General features: G+C 41.9%; 1 protein-coding gene across 2 annotated transcripts in view; it reads right to left on the minus strand.

Annotated features, from left to right (window-relative positions):
- Positions 1–11,038, minus strand: part of insyn1 (inhibitory synaptic factor 1) — a 50,151-nt gene extending 39,113 nt beyond the window's left edge. The window contains exons 1-2 of one of the 2 annotated variants that reach the window (XM_044337014.1): positions 9,708–11,038; positions 7,453–9,107 (exon numbers count right to left, since the gene is read on the minus strand). In XM_044337014.1, coding sequence (XP_044192949.1) covers positions 7,453–7,596 — 144 coding nt within the window. In that variant the 5' untranslated portion in view covers positions 7,597–9,107; positions 9,708–11,038. Of the gene's footprint in view, positions 1–7,452; positions 9,108–9,394; positions 9,588–9,707 lie in introns of those variants that run through there. The other variant, XM_044337099.1, reaches the window with a different exon arrangement.
- Between the last annotated feature and the right edge of the window lie 7,573 nt (positions 11,039–18,611).

Raw genomic sequence — 18,611 nt, forward strand, 5'->3', positions numbered from 1 at the left:
AGCTCCACAGCAGAGCCAGGTAAAAGAGGCTCAGGGGAATGCTTTGCGTGGTGCAGTTTTATTCTCTCCACAGCTCTCAAGGTTAGATGCCGCTAAAGTCTTAACCCGTTGTTTACTGCTACTCCCTCCCTCCTTAGATCCTGCTGTCCTTTCAGTCCTCTCTTCAACTCTTTCAGTCTTCAAAAGTGCTTACTTTTTAATATGGAGATAGGAATTAAAGCCACACAAGATGTATAAATATCCCCTTTTTTCATTAAAGCAGGGATGGGTTATATTTGTATCTGTTAGTCAGTCAGGTCACCATGAGCATGACTGTGGCCAGGTCAGAAATGTTTTAATGACTTCAATTAATAGATGATCAGAGAGTCTAACTTGAATCCTGAAGCATTATTTCATCAGTCCTGAGAATAATTGAGCGTCTGATTCATTCCAAGAATGGACAAATTTATGTGGAGTTCAGCTCAAGGCAGCAACACAGGTGTGAAGATGGCAGGGTGTTTTGTATTCAGCGAAGAATAGATAAGGCTTGGGGTACCTTGTTCTTGTTGTTTTCCTGAGCAAAGAGAACTCCGCTGGAGGCACGTCACCAAGTTTAATTTAGGAATTTAATTTCCACACACAAAAGAGGTCAGGCAAGGAGGAACAAATTGACAGACACAGCAGGCAGGTACTTGTCATTTCTTCCAAATGGCTTTTAATGAGAAGAAACCCTTTGGCCCAGGTATGTCAGGTTGAAGGGTACTTTCTTCTGTGAGTGGCTGCGCTAAGCGTTAAGCGCTGCCCACTGAGTGTTGTTGGCCTGCAAGGACAGCTGGTCGGCATGTTCACATGTTGGCGACTTCATGGGCCAAACCCTGCCTTAATCTGAAGTAAATGGATTCAGTGGAGAACAGGCTGGGCCGTCCTCGATGGAGATCACTGGGCTGTGGTCAGCTGGGCTGTAGACCCACAACACTGGCAGCCAAGTTGAAATGGTTGCTTTGTGGGAAATGATCCACTAGTACACAGCTTTGTGACTGATTGCAATTTCTGATTGTAGACATTCATTTGGACAAAGAGAAAGTAGCACAATCTCCTGCCAAGTGATATTTAGTCATGTCAAGTCATCTTTAATAGTTAATAGATTAATTGTTTATTTATTTATAATCTAATTATTTCACCATGTTGACACATTAACTGTTTTGTGAAATGTATTTGTTTTTAACTGTGCTGCATTTTATCTATCGTATTTTTTCTGTATTTTATTCCATTACATGCTACTGCAGTGACACATTTTGCCCACAGGAATCATCAAGTGTCCTGTTCTCTGGTAAAAGGAATAACCATATCATAGGATGATAGTGTGTTTACCAGTGTCCTCTAGGGGTGTAACGGTACATTGGTTCGTCCCGAATTTTTCAGTACAGGATATTTGATTCAGTAAGCAACTTTCCTTGGTTTGTATGCTTTGTGACCCAAACAATTACTGTCAAAATAATTTTATAATCCACTTATTCCAATGTGCGGAACAATAATCTTTTGGCAGTGCATCACTTAGCTGTAGCATGCTCATGGGTATATGCTGGTTGGCTTAGCCTGGTTACCCTGCTAACCCATTCTCATGTGGTGTCGCTGCCGTCGGAATGACAAACAAAAGACCACCTCTTCCTCCTCCCATCCTCCCATGACATTGACTGAGTGCAACACATTATTAAAATATATGCCGTTATCCCTGTATTTAAACAACTCTCTCAGTCCCCCTCCCCTCTCTGTGACAGTCGGTTTTTCACTCCACTTTTGAGTGAAGCTGTTGGGAACTATAAACACATTTGATTTCCAACGTGGTCGGACAACATGTTGTAAGAACCAGTTCTGAGTGACCATAAATCATCATAAAACAGCTGTCAGCAGGTGTCCTGACTCATTGCACGAAACAGAAAGGTTCTTTTCCTTTTCCACTGCAGCACAACTAAACTGTTTCAGTAATAGTTATGGCCAATGAGCCATTGTTGGATGATTACATCACATTGTTATTTCCAACCTTTTTTAAAATTCTGTTTTGTTTTCTCTGGTGTATAGAAAATGTACCAAACCGTGACCCCAAAACCGAGGTACAGACCGAACTGTGAATTCTTTTTACCGTTACACCCCTTGTGTCCTCTATATCGTTATACCTCCTGAGTAAAAGTGTTAGTGATTACAAGCGTGTCCCTCATGGTTAAATGTTGAAGTGTTTTTGCTAGGCAGTTTTCTGCTCCGTGCCCTGCTCAGCAGCAGCAGCAGCAGCATGGGAAACACAGAGTGAGGAGAGGATATGGCCCCTGCAGAAAAAAAATGGCCCTTTGATTTTGGTTTTGGTCTCCCTCGGGCTGCCTCTGGGTTTGAAACAGATTTGGTTCAGTGCAGAGCGTGGTAGCCTCAGCAGAGAGCGACTGTGGTTCCCCCCTCGACGTGGATGTGTCATAACTGGTTTCAGTCTCGATCAGGAGACACTGCTGGCTGGCAGGCTGGCTAACAGGCTGACTTATCTGGGGCCAGCTGTTTGGATAACTCTCCCACCATAGCAGGCTTTAAACAATGCAGCGTTTAAGCATGCCTGAGACATGAAAGAGCACCACACGGTAGCCTTTCTAATCAGATCGTTTACATAGCAGTTCTCTTTGACAGACTCCATTTTAGCACAAATGCCTTGATTTGACAGCCAGGCCAATGGGATCATGCAGCTGGTGAATAGAAAATGAATAGACCACCCCATTTGTGCCTCTGTGTCTGCCATGGCGCCCAAGGATGACTGTATAACTTAAAATTGCTCCTGTATATATAGTGCAGGACTAAGCTTACTCACAAGCTAAAACATGATAGCTGTGATTTTCTGTAGATCAAAAGCATGCATGACACACTTTTAAAAATCCATTATATAATTCTAAAACTTCCCAGTGGCCAGTCTCTTTAATAAAGCTGTTATTCAGTACTATATCCCTAAAAAGCTGACGTTTGAAGGACACCGTTTTCACGTGACACCAGTGTTTTCCTGCTGTCGCCCTCCTCTGTCTTCACGCCTGTAGCTGAGTAGAAACAGTGAGCCAGTCTCCAGCATTATGATGAGGATGTGCAGATAACTACCACAAGCTCTCCTTTGGCTGACTAATAGAGGCTAGTGTCCTGAATGTGCTGTACTCTGCTGTTGATAATTGCTCTTTGTCAAGCTTATATTCGTTCCTCTCATTCGGAGCTTTATTCTTCGGAGTCCTGATCGTCTTCATGTGTTCATTTGTCTTGAACTGAGTACAGACGTGCCGCATCGTCTGCTCCTCGTATGATTCTGCATAATAGGTACATCGACATAATAACAGTCCCTGTTTGGTTTCATATAAAGATGTGAAACTCACTGCCAACCCCTTCCCCCAATCCATGCCACTGCCTCTTCTCCCCTGTCTCAAATTTTCCTTCAGCGCTTCATTAAATTCTTTCAATTTACCACTCTGTATCTCTCTAATAACCAACATGAGTGCACTCTAAGTTTCCTTAGTTGCCCCCTTTCTCAGTGAAATTCAGTTTTAGCAAAAGGAATAACACAACATTTGAAATTTCAGAGGGTGCTTTATATTCAGTTGGGTGCCATTTTTTTCCTTGTTTATCCTCAGACTTGTAAGTCCAAGGTTGACATGGTGCCTAAATGAATTACTTCCTCTAGAGTTACCACTCCTGCCAGTAGTATTATTATAAATGGAATAGTTTATCAGTATATTACCTTCTGATGTCCTTCCTTTATATCCTTCTCATTTTACCTGTCATGAAGCCTGTAATAGGATTCACAAGTAAGACAGGCTGCATTTGACTGTAAATAGCTTTTGAAGGGAGCAATCTTGAAAACCTTGAGCTCTGTTTTTTGTTATTTTTCTTGACATGAGATTTACTTGCTGACAGTGTACTGCATTGAGGTTCATCAACAGTGAGACTTTACATACTTAATTTAAAATGGTCTCTATGTAACTGTTTTATGTATAGTAATATTGACTATGTTCATTCAGTACAATACCGTAAATTCATAATTTTAGAGAAGGCTTATCATTTCATATGCTGCAACCTTTGGGTTAAGTAATCACATAGAATAGTTTGCCAAGACGTCTGTTGATTTTACTTTCAAATGAGAGAAGATGAATTTAGGTATCAACATACCTTCAACCAAAGAGGAACAACTACTACAGTTTTATTTTTGTATTTGACTTAATTGGCTGCTATATTAATTCTATGGAATGAAAATGAATGCAGTTACCACTGTACCAGGTAAAATACAAAATCAGCTTTAAGTACCCTGGGACCAGGGTACTAGGAAGGAAAAAAAATTGCTGTATGCTGTGAAGAGTCGACTGAATAAGCTTGACATCCTTAAATGGGAATTTCCTTAATATTGCTTTTTAATTTAACATTCATCACTTTTCGTTTTTCAAGTTCCCTTAAAATGGCTGACTCTTTGCTGAGTGTCTAAAATTTCAATAGGCATAAGCATGCAGAATGTGAGATTATTAGTGCCATGGGAAACAATGGGGAATGACATGCAACAAAGGTCTGCTGGCGGAATCAAACCACAGACGTTGTGGTTATGTGGCATGCATCTTAACCAGCAGGCTGCTGGGGCGCGCCAGTGATTAAAGTTTAATGGCAGACATCTCAGTAGGTTCACCACAGGGTCCGATTAGACTGCACTGAGTGTTCCCTGTAGATATGCAAACTCTGGTAAAATGATATTTTTGGCAGCATTGAGGATGTGAGTTGGGCCCATGTCCTCAAGGGAGGGGATGTTTAGCAATGAGGATGATGAATTCTGGCAGACAAGAAAGTCAGACCCATGTGTGACCCCTTTTTTCAGACTCCTGAGCCTTTAAGAGGAAAGCAAGTTACTTTAGGTTAGAATGGGTCGAGGCCAAACAAATTATCATTGTTTTCAATGTGCATCTTATTTTCTTTGTTTATACGATCTTGATGACTGTATTCAACATTTATTAACTTAGATTAATGATGTTTGTTAATAAATATGATCTAGTCATATAAAGTCATTGGGGATGTATCATTCTCATGTTCCAAGGATGCAAAATCTGTAATGGTACAAACTGTTTTAACTAAATTGGACATCCCCCCCTCATGTTAAACAGCAGCTCTAGATGCCTTCCTCTGGACTTCTCACAAGCCAAGAGAGTCTATAAAATTTATTTAAAATGTTTTCCGTGTCACTCACTTTTGAGCATGTGGATGTGAGATTCCCTTTGGGCCTTGTTATAGTTTTCCTTAGCACTGCAAATATTTATCAAATAAAAGCTACAACTACTCTGCAGAACGTCTGAATTTTAATTGTTGCTGCATAAGGCTATGAAGACCACTTAAAAACATGACTAGAAAATCCTCCCAAAATTCACATTTCTATTCATGCAGAGGTATGAACTAAACTCTGTAAATGAGCACTGCAATATACAACATATGCACCTTTTGAGGCAACAGACAAAACATTTAAAGTAGGATTGTATTGCAGTGTGACTAATCAATGGTTGAAATGAGGTGTTTTAATCACTTTTTGGATTCAACTTTTGACCAATTTGCTGTGTGCATCTAGTGGACAATGACACTGATCTGGAGCTATGAAAACAGTATCAGAATCAAAGACATAAAGTAACAGACCAGCAGTGTCTTAATTTCTGAGCAGCCATGTCATTTGGAGTATCATCTTTAACTCCTGAGAGCACTGCAGTATCTCCTCTTCCCCAAAGACCTTGTGGGTGATAATCAGTCATTACTGCTTCTTCACTGAGTTATTTATTTCACTACATTCACACGGCGATCCATCATTTATTTATGTGACAGTTGTTATCTATTATGTTGTTCGTTTCATGTGGCCAAGAATGAGAGATTTTATGGAACATTAGGCTTCCATGCATCTGATGGTGCTACACTGATTCTGTTTCTTCATCTCCCTTTGATACAGTCTGCAATCTCGCAGGTCAGTTAATTGCAGGATATTGATACCAGCATTATGACTGCCACTGCAGCTAATATGATTCCTAGCCATTTCAATATGTGGGATTGTGCTCTCCCAATAAAAAATGACATTTGAGCCACTGTGCAGAGCCCTCTGTAATGGGGTCTGGGATAAGAATGGTAATATGCGTTGGAGCTGGCAGAGGCACAGGCTGTGTTTTTGTTTATAAATAGCTCCAGCCAGTATTATTCCACTTGCAGTTGTCCCATAATCATCAATCACTCCCGCGCGGGTCGGCTTCTCCTTCTCACCAGAGAGAAGGTGCACTGTGAGCTGTGCCCTTGCACCTCCAACTGTGCAAGTACATAAAGTAGAGCGTGGTGAGTGGGACAGAGCTGGGAGTATGGGAGAAAGGGTGGGGGGGTGGGGAGGCGGGTGGGGAGGGCCTGTGAGTGTGCTGTGTGATGGAGTGAGTTATGGCAGCTTCGCCACGGCTGTTCAAAACCCTCCTCTTCCTTCAGGTCATTACAGTATATGTACAAACATCCACCATTTCACTTCTTCTCCACATTTAAAAGCATACACACACATACGCTCGCTCTGCATCCCTGATCAGATGCAGGTGGGAGTCTAATCATGGGATGCGCATGGAGGATGTGGGATGGGTCAGACACAACTGTTTGCTCTGGTTTCATTTGTCTCCGTCTCGCTATCTTCCTTTATCTCTTTCTTTTGGAGGAGCTTTGCAAGAAGAGCTCGTAGCTTTGAGGACACTGCAGGGGGAAGATCCCAACAAGATGATGAGGGCCTTTTTATACTCTCACACATATGAACAAAGTACTCTGATTATCATCTATCATACGCGTTTTTTTTCTCACCAAACGCATTATTTTAGCCCACGTACTTGTACATGCAAGGATAAAACATGCACACACACTGTTTCTTTCTTTGTTCATCCTTGTTCAAACATACTGTACATAAACACACACACACACACACACATGCAGATTCCCAGCGTTACCATGGCAGTTTCAAAAATACAGTAGGAATCCAGCTGATCCTTAACAAAATGGTTATATAACTATTGCGGTGCTAAGTCTTGTATCTTATTCAAGCCTGCCTCTGTGTTTCCTTTCAGCCTGGCTTTGCTGCTTTTCAAGAGCCCTTTACATCTACTGTACCTCCCACAAGACACCACTGAACACATGAAGGACATTTGTATTGCTGACTGTTTGATTGGAAAAGGAAGACAGCTTCGTCACGGTTGTAATCAACAATATCCTCCTGCTACAAAAACAAAAAAAAAAGTGAGATCTCATCACTTTCGAATCTTAATCAAAATCTTCATGCTGTGAAAAGAATTTTACACTTAATTGCATCCTTCTTGAGACGCACACCAACCTGAAACCCACATTCTCTCCGTATCTCCGTCTCATATTCCCCCTATGTTCCTTGCTAAATCCCCAAAAGCCTGATATGTGTAAGCTGATTTTGAACCTCACCTCCCGGAGTTCCTTGGCCACATCCTTGAGCTCTTTGAGAATGCCGTCCAGCTGGTCAATCACCATCTTCATGTGGCTGCGGATGCGTTCTCTCGGGCTGGGGGTCTCAGAGGTGTCCCGGGCCGGAGCTCTGCTGAGGGACATCCTTTACAGGGCGACGTGGGGCCAGTGGCCAACAGGCTGAGGGCGTGGGGGAGCCGAGTCGGGGTCCATGTCTTTGGCTACAAGGAGCCTCAGTGCTACTGATCCGAACAGGGGCCCCGGCCACGCAGGGAGACCTCAACATCTTAAAAGCACCTGGGCAGCCAAAACACCTTGCCTCGCCCGCACACTCGGCACAGGGTCACACTCTGACATCCATGCCTTCTGGTAGATGCGTCCAAAAACGAAGAGAAAATGAGCATGGGAAAAGTCAAACGCAGTAAATCCATGGAAAAGAAAGAGGCAAAATACATGGGCTAAAGCTGGTATGAAACTCTTACATAATCATGTTGAGCCAACTCATCTCATGTGTCAGTGTGTACGTTTGAAATTGTTCCCGAGGAGATGCTATTTAAAACGCCTGTCTATACAGGGAAGAGACTTTTCCCCTCTTCCACTTGTCCTGCGCAATCTTTTTTACTTGTGAAACACAGTAACATAATAGCAGGCTAACATAGAAAAGTGAAAGCAGAAAAGGGGTTCATATTGACCCCTCTATAGAGTAAACTATCCAACATAGATAGAAAAATAGAATTCCCAGCAGTGGCTCAAATTTGAAAATTCTCGTCCACTACGTTATTGGTTGCCAGCAGTGACAAGATTCGCCTTCTAAAATATAGTCCCTCAGGGAAGGCTACTGTCTTTTATGAGAGAAAGAACAGATCCTGTTTGGAAAAAAGGGGATATTCCTCTGTGCAGTGTGGCGTTTCCACCTCAGGAGGACAGGAAAAATTAAAAAAAAGGACTCAACAAGAAACTCACATCAAAATAAACTTCGCTTCACATCCATCTTCTTTGCAGATGATGACTTAATCATGTTGTCCTTCGCTTCTTGTCCGTGAAAGGGAGGAAGGTAGGTGTGGGTCTTTTCACAGAACGTCCTATCTCTCCCCCAAAGCAGGGCTTATTCCAGGTGGCGTGGGATCAGAATGAATTGATTTCTAAGCCAGTGGAACGTGACTTGTGATGAGAATTTGTGGAGGGATAACAAAAAATCATGGTTGTCGATGAAACACAGTTACAAAGAGCTGGAAGGCGAATGAGAGCACCTTCCCCTGGAATTTGGGTGGCAGCTTGTCTTATGCAACGATGCTCCTCTCTCCAAGTCCTCTCACAAACACTGACCCACAGCAGTCCACAGGGGTGTGCCCAAAAACCAAGGGAGCAGAAAGAGAAAAGGATTCTCTTCTCTCCTTCAGTTGTTGCTAAGGGAACCCGGTCTGCCTCCTTGTGCTGTGATTGGATAATTATTTTACTTCTTATCCGTGTAGTGTGTGTTTTCTCTGTGGACTCTTTTCAGAGAAGCAGAAAGCTCTGTGCCATCCAGCAGGACGAGATAAATCCCATGAAAGCTTCCCAGAGGAGCCCCAGAGAACAAGCAGGGGGGAGAGCTTCTCGCCAAATCCGGGGCAATGCCACTGCCACAGGGTGTGCTGGCCAATCACACATGGCACCTGGACAGATGGGAAGGAAAGCAATCACTTATTCTCTGATGTCTCATCCTCCCTTCCTCCATATTTTTTTTCGCTCTTTCTCTATCTCATAGCAGCGTAAAATGCAACAACAATAGAGTGGAGGAGACTCAGAGAGGGACGGAGACAGGCAGGGATTAACTGCGTTGACGATTTTTAGCTGGAGTTAAAATGCATCTCTTGCTTCACCTCCACACACACACACACACACACACACATACACACACACACACACACACACACACACACCAGGACACACATCTACTCACCTTTTCTGTGCATCACTTTGCTGTTGCTATGCCCAGAGCTCACTGTCCACGCACAGCAGGATCATTCAAGCTACACACAACCTGCTGGTTGTTTAGCAGTCCCTCTGTCGCACATACTAACATCTTCTCGCCGCCTTTCTGTTCTCTCTTCCTCTCTTTCTCCCTCTGTCTCTCTCTCTCTCACACACACACACACACACTCTCCCTCTCTCTCTCTATCTCTCTCTCTCTCTCTCTCTCACACACACACACACACACACACACATACACACACACACAAACACACAGTTTTCTCCCTCCCTCCCCTACTTACTGTCTTGACAGAGAGAGAAGCTTCTATCAGCAGGGTTATTTCACTCTGAGGCTGAGGCTCATCAGAGGAGGAGTAGAAGGGGAGGATGAAGCTGTGGAGGAGGAGGAGGAGGAGGAGGAGGAGGCAGGAGGCATGAGATGGGAACGATGAATGGCCCTGATAGCACTCTGAGAAGAGGAGAGAGGAGGCTGGAGATGACTAAGAGCCAGAGCGGCAAGGAGTGCTCCTGCTTCGGATCCTGACGCCGCGGTTGCTACCATCACTCAGATAACTGTGCCACTGAAAACAAGCCACCCGTCATCCCCGTCAGCGTTTGCCTGCATCAGGAGGCAGTAGACAGAGCGGCTGAGCTGTAAGCTGTGTGCAGAGCTGTGTGATTCCTATGACAGCCTCTCCTCTCTGCCTATCTGCCTGTTTCCGTGCCTCTCCCCCCTCTCTGTCGTACTTGCTCTTGCTCTTTCTCTTTCTCCGGCCCCCGTCTCTCTCTGCCCCTGCGCCCTCACTGTGTCCTCGCTGACTGCCGGATGAAGAGAAGCTGATGCCAGAGTTTATTGTGGGGCTCAGGCTCCTGCCAGCACCACTCTGCTCTTCTGCTCCGCTCAGTGGAGGAGGGGCTTGGTGCGTTAAAGGCACAGTGTATCGCTCTTCTCTCTTGTCCTCTCCTTCGCTGGCGTCTACACTCCCTCACTATCTCCTCTCACTGTCTATCTACCCTTTGTCACAGTTCTATCGAGGGTGTTATCTCTCTCTTAAATCAAGATGAAGTCTTCCTCTGCCGCCAGCCAAGCAGTCTCCGGGGACAAGGTGTCCAAAAATCCCTGGCTGTTACATCATTAATATACAAAGCAGGTTGGTGTTTGATGACCTCATCTGACTAAGAGACAGAAAAAGGGAAGGGAGGGCCAGTATGACTTTTTCTCTCCCCCGTCCTCTTCATCAGGAAGTTTTTTTTTTTTTTTCAACACAAGACACAGCCCTGCATAACCCCACCAGAGGCAATCACCCTAATATGAAATTAGTTTTCCAAAGGAGATAATGTAAGAGTAAAGCAAATTCATAATGACAACTTCTTGAGCAATGCACGCCAGTTTCCAGAGGGTTTTGGCAGATAACTGCACTGAACAGCCAGAGGCTCAGTGCATTCCTTAGCATAATTGTAAAGAAGAAAGCAGAGTGGATTCCGGTTAGGTGGATCTTCCATGCAGATGAATTTGTTCTTGTGTCCTCTGTGGTTTCTACTACTAAGATCACAGGCGTTATGCTGATGCTGTAAGGCTAATTGGGGGAATATTCTGCAGTATAACAAATTCTCTTTTGCATGTTTTCTTTGATTAATAAATGATCGAGTTTGGCTTAATAAAGAAATGCTTCATATTCCATGTTATGCTTTCCTAAGTACAGAGTCAGATTGTGTCATCTTAGGACTTCATCAAATTTTTAGTATGTCGTCATATTCTAAAGTACATTGTGGCTGTGTGGGATTAGGGGACTGTAATGGGATGCTGTGCCTTTTCCTTGCATTTACACACAGCTGGTGCAGCATTGCACAGACATCATGCTTCTCACAAACTGCTCCCTGCAAGAAACAGGTATCCTTGAGCATGTTTCCTTTGTAGCTTCACTGCACATATGGGAGGCTCCCTTCTTAGAACACAGCAACAGTTTGCAGCACATTTTTTTGTGTCATTTTCTTTTTTTTTCTTGACATTGCAAAATACCTTTTGCTTGGATATTCATGGTGTATTTAATAGAGCTGTCCTTAAAAGAGAGAGTATATACTACTAAATGACCTCTCAGTGGAAAGGCCCAGGTGCACAGCACAGATAGCTCCATGTCAGCGATGCCTTCATTGGAAGGGAATTGGATTATTTCTCCCTGTAAAATATATTTTTGTTAATGCTAAGGTCATCCCGACTTGTGAGTTTTACTAGGAATCTGGAGTGAGTCCAGCAAAATATTGGTTCCACTTAATATTTCTGCCTTGGATTTATTGTGCCATGCCGTTTATGGAGACGTTTTATAGAACGTAATTTTTTTCTAGTTGGGCACAGGCTCACAAACGAGCACAAAGATGCATAAACAAACACACACGTACACATAGGCACACACAGACAAAGACCCACAAACACACACATCAAATACACACACATAAACACAAGTCTGGGCATTCCATATTAGTAATTTGGTAACATAAGAATAAAACCCAGGAGAGATTTTATTTGACTTGTATTCTTTACCTACCAATAAGCCATCATACTCCTACTTATTTGATACAGCAGGGATCAAGACTCTTTTTTTATTATTGTCTTTTGGCTACCTTCCCTGCAGTTTCTGGATTCACAGCCACTGATACAGGATGTGCACAGGATTTATAATATATATTTTTATTAAAGTGGAAAGAGACCAGCACCAACAATCAATACAGATGCTCCTCCCTGTCTCCACACAGCGTACACATGTATGATTACAGGGGTGGAAAGAATGCATTTTGGAGCCTTTTATTAGATATATAAAAGAAACACAAAACACTAAATAAAATCCATTATGCCATATTGAAAACAAAATAATCAAAATGAATTGGTTATTTTTCTGTTTAATCGTGACACCTTACAAATAAATCATATTCTTTGTTACAAAAGCCTGCACAGTCTGAGCTGGGCTACTGATCTTTGTAGCATTGGTTCAAATTGGTGTCACCATGTCCTGATGAAACGGCATTTTGCTTACATTTTATAGATTAATGTTTGAAGGGGTGGGACATAACGCCAAAATCAAAATTGCTTAACCAATGGGATGTGTTAAGAAGAAAATTGAGTTTTATTTAATGCGGCTTGGAAAAGAGAAGTTTACAAGAATTGTTTATTGGCTGGAAGTTGTATTTACTTGACATTCTGATGTTGAAGAAACTAAAATAAACAGTTTCCAGGAGGTCAAAAATGATTTGTATGAAAAAAAATAGATGGATATGAGATTTAATGATATGAGCATTAAGTTGCTTTACACTGACGTAAAAATGAATATAACAAAAGTAAATTTGCACTCCACTGTGAAGGGCAGGCATGTCGCAGCTGCGCATTATGGGTGTTGCAACATCCACACTTTCACAGAAACATCATTCCATCCCCCCACTTTTTCCTGAGGTAGTCATTGATGAATCTAAAGTGACGTCCCTATACATGAAAACCTATTGGTCAAGTTAGATTGATTGAAAGGCCACCCAACCAATCACAGCCATTTGACCAATCCACCAGGCCAGGGAAGTTTAAACAGCTGAAGTATGGCAAAGTTACATGCATTCAAAACTGGTGCTTCTGTCATTTGCTGCTGGCTGTGATAACAGATTAGGGAATAACAGATCAAAGGTATGAAACAGCTATTTAATACCAGGCGATAAGGACAATGTTGCCCTTCATTATTTCTGGCTCTGGTTTTGAGCAGAGTACTGTTTTTGTAATGTGAAAGCTGCTGTGTTCTTGCCAATTTCACCCACTGACACTGGTTTTGAGTAATGGGTATGGTCAAGTTGGACAATGTAGCTCAGTTTCCATCTTGTTGTGTATCAGGGAATAATATAAGAAAAAAGAGAATTTAAGTCTTATTCTTTATATTTTTGACACTAAAAAGTCTAATGTCATTGCTTAATACTATGATATGTGAATGCTGGTGAATATAGTATCGTGGGGTGAAGGGCTCAGTGCTACAATGTACATTTTGAGCTCAATATTATTTGCATTTGGTGGTTGAAAAAAATGTAGAAATGTAGGGCATTCATTTTGATTTGGCATGTTGTGAAGACTAGAACAGGGACGTTGGGGGTTGCGGTGCTCACGTCCCACCCCTAGTTCCCCCACACTTTCAAAATCGCTGCTGAAGGGTCTGTAAGGGGCAGTTTTTCCCCCACCCTCAAGCGCTCCCAGCACCCCTCCTCCAGCAATTCATCACTCTTTCCTCTTCACTAATTAGCTCCTATTCAGTCCTCAATACCCTTGATTCCCTTCGCTACTCAAAAAGCTGCATAATACACAGAAGCTCGTGCTTAAACCAAGTGCATGTTCATCAGGTGATCAACAATTCAGAATGCCCACTTGTCTGTCTTGTTTTTTCACCAGCGTCAATCGTTGATGCCATAGCCATCACCAACATCACTCTCACACCCATCTTTGAAATTCAAGGTGGAAGTCATTTGCATAAATGTCTGACACACATCTTCACCATGTGCATAATTGATACATCTGCCCCATTCTGACCTGTAACCATCCATTCCCAACAGAAGAGAGTTAAGGATCTCTCTGGATTTGAGGGTGACTAGAATAGACATATAATACATGACAGAAAATACTCTTAAAGGGGAACACCACTGATTTTACACAACAAAGTCTTGTGGAGCCCTACTTCATATGTGAAAATAAGTTAAGGCCTTTTGTGGCAGAAAAGGGAGCTGCACAAAGCAATTTATCAGGCAACTACGAGTTTGAAAATGAAAAAAGTCAGGGGGTATGGAGTTGGAAACACACCTGAATATCCAACCAAACTGTCTGTAATTGAAATGCATCGTGGGAATGAAGTTGCCAGGTTTTGGCAAGGTAGAAGAATGAAAAAGATGATTTCTTTGGTTCTGCTGCATCGATTTTGATACTTTATTTTTAAAACTGTCCATTGCGAGTCTGACGATGTTGAAGGAGTGCAATGCTAAATCAGTGGAGTACTCTTTTAAACAAACTTAAAAACTAAAATACAGATAGAAGTCACTTGTTAGACTACAGAAATCTACCAATGCAAAACTTATCCAACTTTCAGCCTCCATAATATAGTAAACGCTTGTTTATTGTTTGTCTCAGAGGTGGTATATGTATGTTGGACTTTCACAGTAGCACATAAACACTGTCTAGTGGTAGAAATCCTTCATCCATATCATCATCAAAATCTAATTAGTTAATTCTTGCGCAAAGGGTTGCCTGTCCTTTAACTTTCAGCTAAATCTGTTGTAATATTTTGAGATATTTTCCAAACAAACATATGAGCAGAGGAGGAAACATGAGACTTCCCACACACTGTCAAGGAATAAGCTACAATTTGTGGCATTATCCCTTTAATTAATCTGAACCCATTATGCTTTCCCTCTCCTGGCCATTGTGTGGCACTGTGGTGTAGTTGTGACGTGTTGCTTTTTCTCTGCTATGAGTGTGTATTAAAATGGTGGACAGACAGAGAAAAGTTGCTTGCTCTTGGTATTCAACAGATGCACTGAAATATTTATTGTTACATGACACGCCTGCTGTGTGAAGAAGTCACATGATAACATGATGCAGAATCAAAGAAGGATTAATTGCAGTTTTTAATGCACATTCAACACATATCCATGAATAAATTAAGAGATGCTTGGCAGTCACTTCATGTCTAGCATGATTTATTTAAAAGTATGTATAATCAAATGATTTCCACTGATAAAACGCTCTCTCACTAAGAGGCTTAAGTATTTTTTCCATATAATCTCTGCCATCATAATTCCATAGTTGAATTTTGGCTGATGATTGATTTGAATGATGATTTATGAACCAAAAGAATTGGAAGGCACATCTGGCCTCTACAATATGCATGGCTTAACATAGACATCATGCCCTGTTTACGATTCTGATACGGTCCTTGATTTCACACAGACAAACAGTAAGGGACAGAGGGCTCTAATGCCCAGCCTGTCTTACAACGACACCAGTCTCTCCTCTTGCCTGTCACCTGACCTTTTGATATTTCAGTCGGTATCCTGTGCGTGTGTGTTTGTCTGTTGGGTTTTTCTTTTTTTTTTAGCAGTCATACAGCATGCAGAGGAGCAGAGGCTGTCTCAGACCATAACACCCTGTGATGGATCAGTGCTCTTACACAATGAAATGAAGCCTAAGTGTTTGATTGATTTCTCATTTACTTTCCTCACCAGTGGTGGAATTATAGCCCTTGCAGCAGCACTGGGGCCCGTGGCCTGAGAGGGCCTGTGTGGTCTCATTGTGAAGAGTTGGCTTGTATCATATTCAGTTTGTATGTTTTTGAGATGCAATCACTCAACAGTTGTCAGTCCGCGTATTGTGGATCAATGTGAGCTATTTAGAGTATGACATGATGGGAGAACGCAAACATGTGCGTGTGTGTGAATACAGCCTAAGCTAATAGTGAATGGCAATTTTTGTCCACCACTGGTTTTTTTCTACACATGTAAAGGAACTCAAAACAGATTAAAATATAAATGTGTCATGACACCAAAGGTATTTGAGCCCATTTATCCTCTTCATCAAGTGAAAGAAGCTATGTACATGTGAAAAAGGAAGTTTATCTTGAGTTTGTTCATTTACAAACGCTTTAGTGAAGTTAGCTTTGCAAACAAACGCTGAAACTGGAAGTTTACTGCAGAAGAATTCTGACTGAAGCTAGCCATAAAAATAACACCTATCAGCCAGTGGAGACAGAGATCCATTTCCAAATCAAAACTGATCAAAAACCACTTCTCAGGCATGGATGACAGTCTAAATTGACAAATCATAACTACTGAGAGAATATCATAGCATGGGACAGATATAAATGACATTGTTGAAGATTTTGCCCAATGTCAAGTGAAACAAGAGGCGACCGAATGCTTATTTTATTTCTGATTGGCCTGTTAGAGATCATTTCAAAGAATGGACGTTACCTCCTGTGTCTGATGTAGGCTGCTGCTCAAAACAGCAGTATTACTGTGAGCAAAACTATACAATGTGTGTTGTGGTTCAGAATACTGCATCAACATGCCATTATGATTTTGGCTATTAATAACAATTGAGGTACAGGTGTTCCTCAACAATAGTTGATCTGCTGAGTCATTTATTTGATTATGTGTGTGGATTATCAAATCCTACATGTTTGCACATGCACTTCATTACGAGCTGTCACTGTGAACCAAATTCAGGTGCAAATAGTTGTTTTTTTTTAACAACAGCAGTGGCACAGGGAAAGGCGCGAGTTTACAGTTTGTCCAAACTGTAATAAGCACCTCTGGATTTCACCTCTTTTTCTGAGCTGAATTACTATTCCCTCCCAGAACTACTGCCAATGAAACAAGTGCCAAACATTGTCCAAAACTAGATATAAATGTTAACTGAACAAGGTGGGAAGAGATGGTCACTAACCTAATTTATGCCTAACTAATGCCCTGTTCATACATACAGACTCAAAGTAGCAGGTGTAATTTGCATATTCAGCTCTGATTGGACAATTATTGTGTCCCCTTGTCACTATACTGGCATACAACATAGACACTTTACATTTCCCCAGCGATGTGTTCTACACATCATTTCCTGCTAACTCATTAAAGTTGCATCATGTTGCGTGAAGAACCATTGACCACCACAATTGGCTTTTCTCACATTTGTTTGCAATGCTTTTACCAAGGTAATAAACTCAAGTAAGATTGGTTGTCTCCTGGGTTGTTGCTCCTCCACATTGGAGGAAATTTGCATAAAGTTGAAACTCTTAATTTCTTCAGGTCACGCTGCAGAAAGACTTTGGAGTCTTGAATTGCAGGGGTGGTGCTGGGATGTCAGTGGGAAGATCCATTCAGAATGAATGGCAGCCTAACATGCCTCTAGTCTTAATAGGAGGGTTAGTCAACACTGCGTATAACTGCTTTATATCCTTCCTGCAGTTTGCCATTGCAATGCTTTTAATGTAAAACAGCCACAAGAAGTGTATATCTCCCATTAACACCAGTTTAACAGCATGAACCCACACTTACTTTACTGGGACACTGCGATTGAGGATGGGGTTTGGCACTGCTTATTGTGGGTCAGTGTGGTTATCTCCTGCTGTGAGGATGCAGGAGAAATAGAAATGAACCCAGCATGCTAAGACATGCTGTGGCTTTCATTATATATGCTTCCACTGCCCTAAGGATAGAAAGCCATATGCAGTGAGAAACCTGAATGCATCAACATTCTTCCATCAATAACTGCCACTGGTTGATGTATAACTTGTTAATTTATTTATTGTTGTGCTGGAAATCCATGGTGGTGTTGTATTCACACACCCATCTCTCTGTATCTATAATGTAGATTGTGTTTATGTATTGCACTAGCTGGCTTCTGTTAATCAAGTAAAAACAACAATTTAGGATACACATTATTTCCCATACTACGATAGAAACCGTAGTAAAGTAAAGTTTATTTACGTAAATAGACTCTACATCCTGTCAGTTTAGATGGCATGGGTTAAGGACTAAGTAGCTTCTGCCATCTAACACCTGAGATACTTGAGGCAGTTCGGAAGAACCTTAAAGTGCAATACCACTGGCAACCGCTAGATGCTGACTCAAATCTACTCCCATTCAAAAAGTGTCAACAAATACTAAGTCAATAATTTTTTTCAATGAATCATAATGGTTTCAATTGCTAAATTCAGGTCCTCTAATAAGTGTGCTGGCAGTCATTTTGGAAATTATTGCTCTGTTATTAAGATTTGAAGAGTTATTGTAGACTTTGATGTCTGTGGTGTGGGTGTCGATTGACAGCTGTGATTGACAGTTCACTCACCTGCTGCTCTCCTGGACTATTATTGGACTATTGTCACAGTATTTCAGTAAGTTTTATGGTACTTGATTACGATACTTGCTGTGTTAGCAGCATAGACTGTAAAAAATATGGACATAGCCACCGTAGTGTCACCCATTGGTTTCTGAAGAGTAGTTTTGAAGCTCAAAGTGGGCGGTTCTGGCCGTCGCCATCTTGGCCGTGCCTGACTCTGCCTAACTCCCGGCTAATCCAAAATGGGTAAAGATATAGAGCTGAGGTGGGCTGAATGAAGCCTGGTTGCTGAAACAAGCCACCTAGCGGCTTGTGACTTGTCACTCAAAGCAGCCACGTCCTTAATTATGCATAACTTTATGGC

This window comes from Thunnus albacares, chromosome 1 (assembly GCF_914725855.1).
Source record: "Thunnus albacares chromosome 1, fThuAlb1.1, whole genome shotgun sequence".
NCBI classification, from domain to species: domain Eukaryota; kingdom Metazoa; phylum Chordata; class Actinopteri; order Scombriformes; family Scombridae; genus Thunnus; species Thunnus albacares.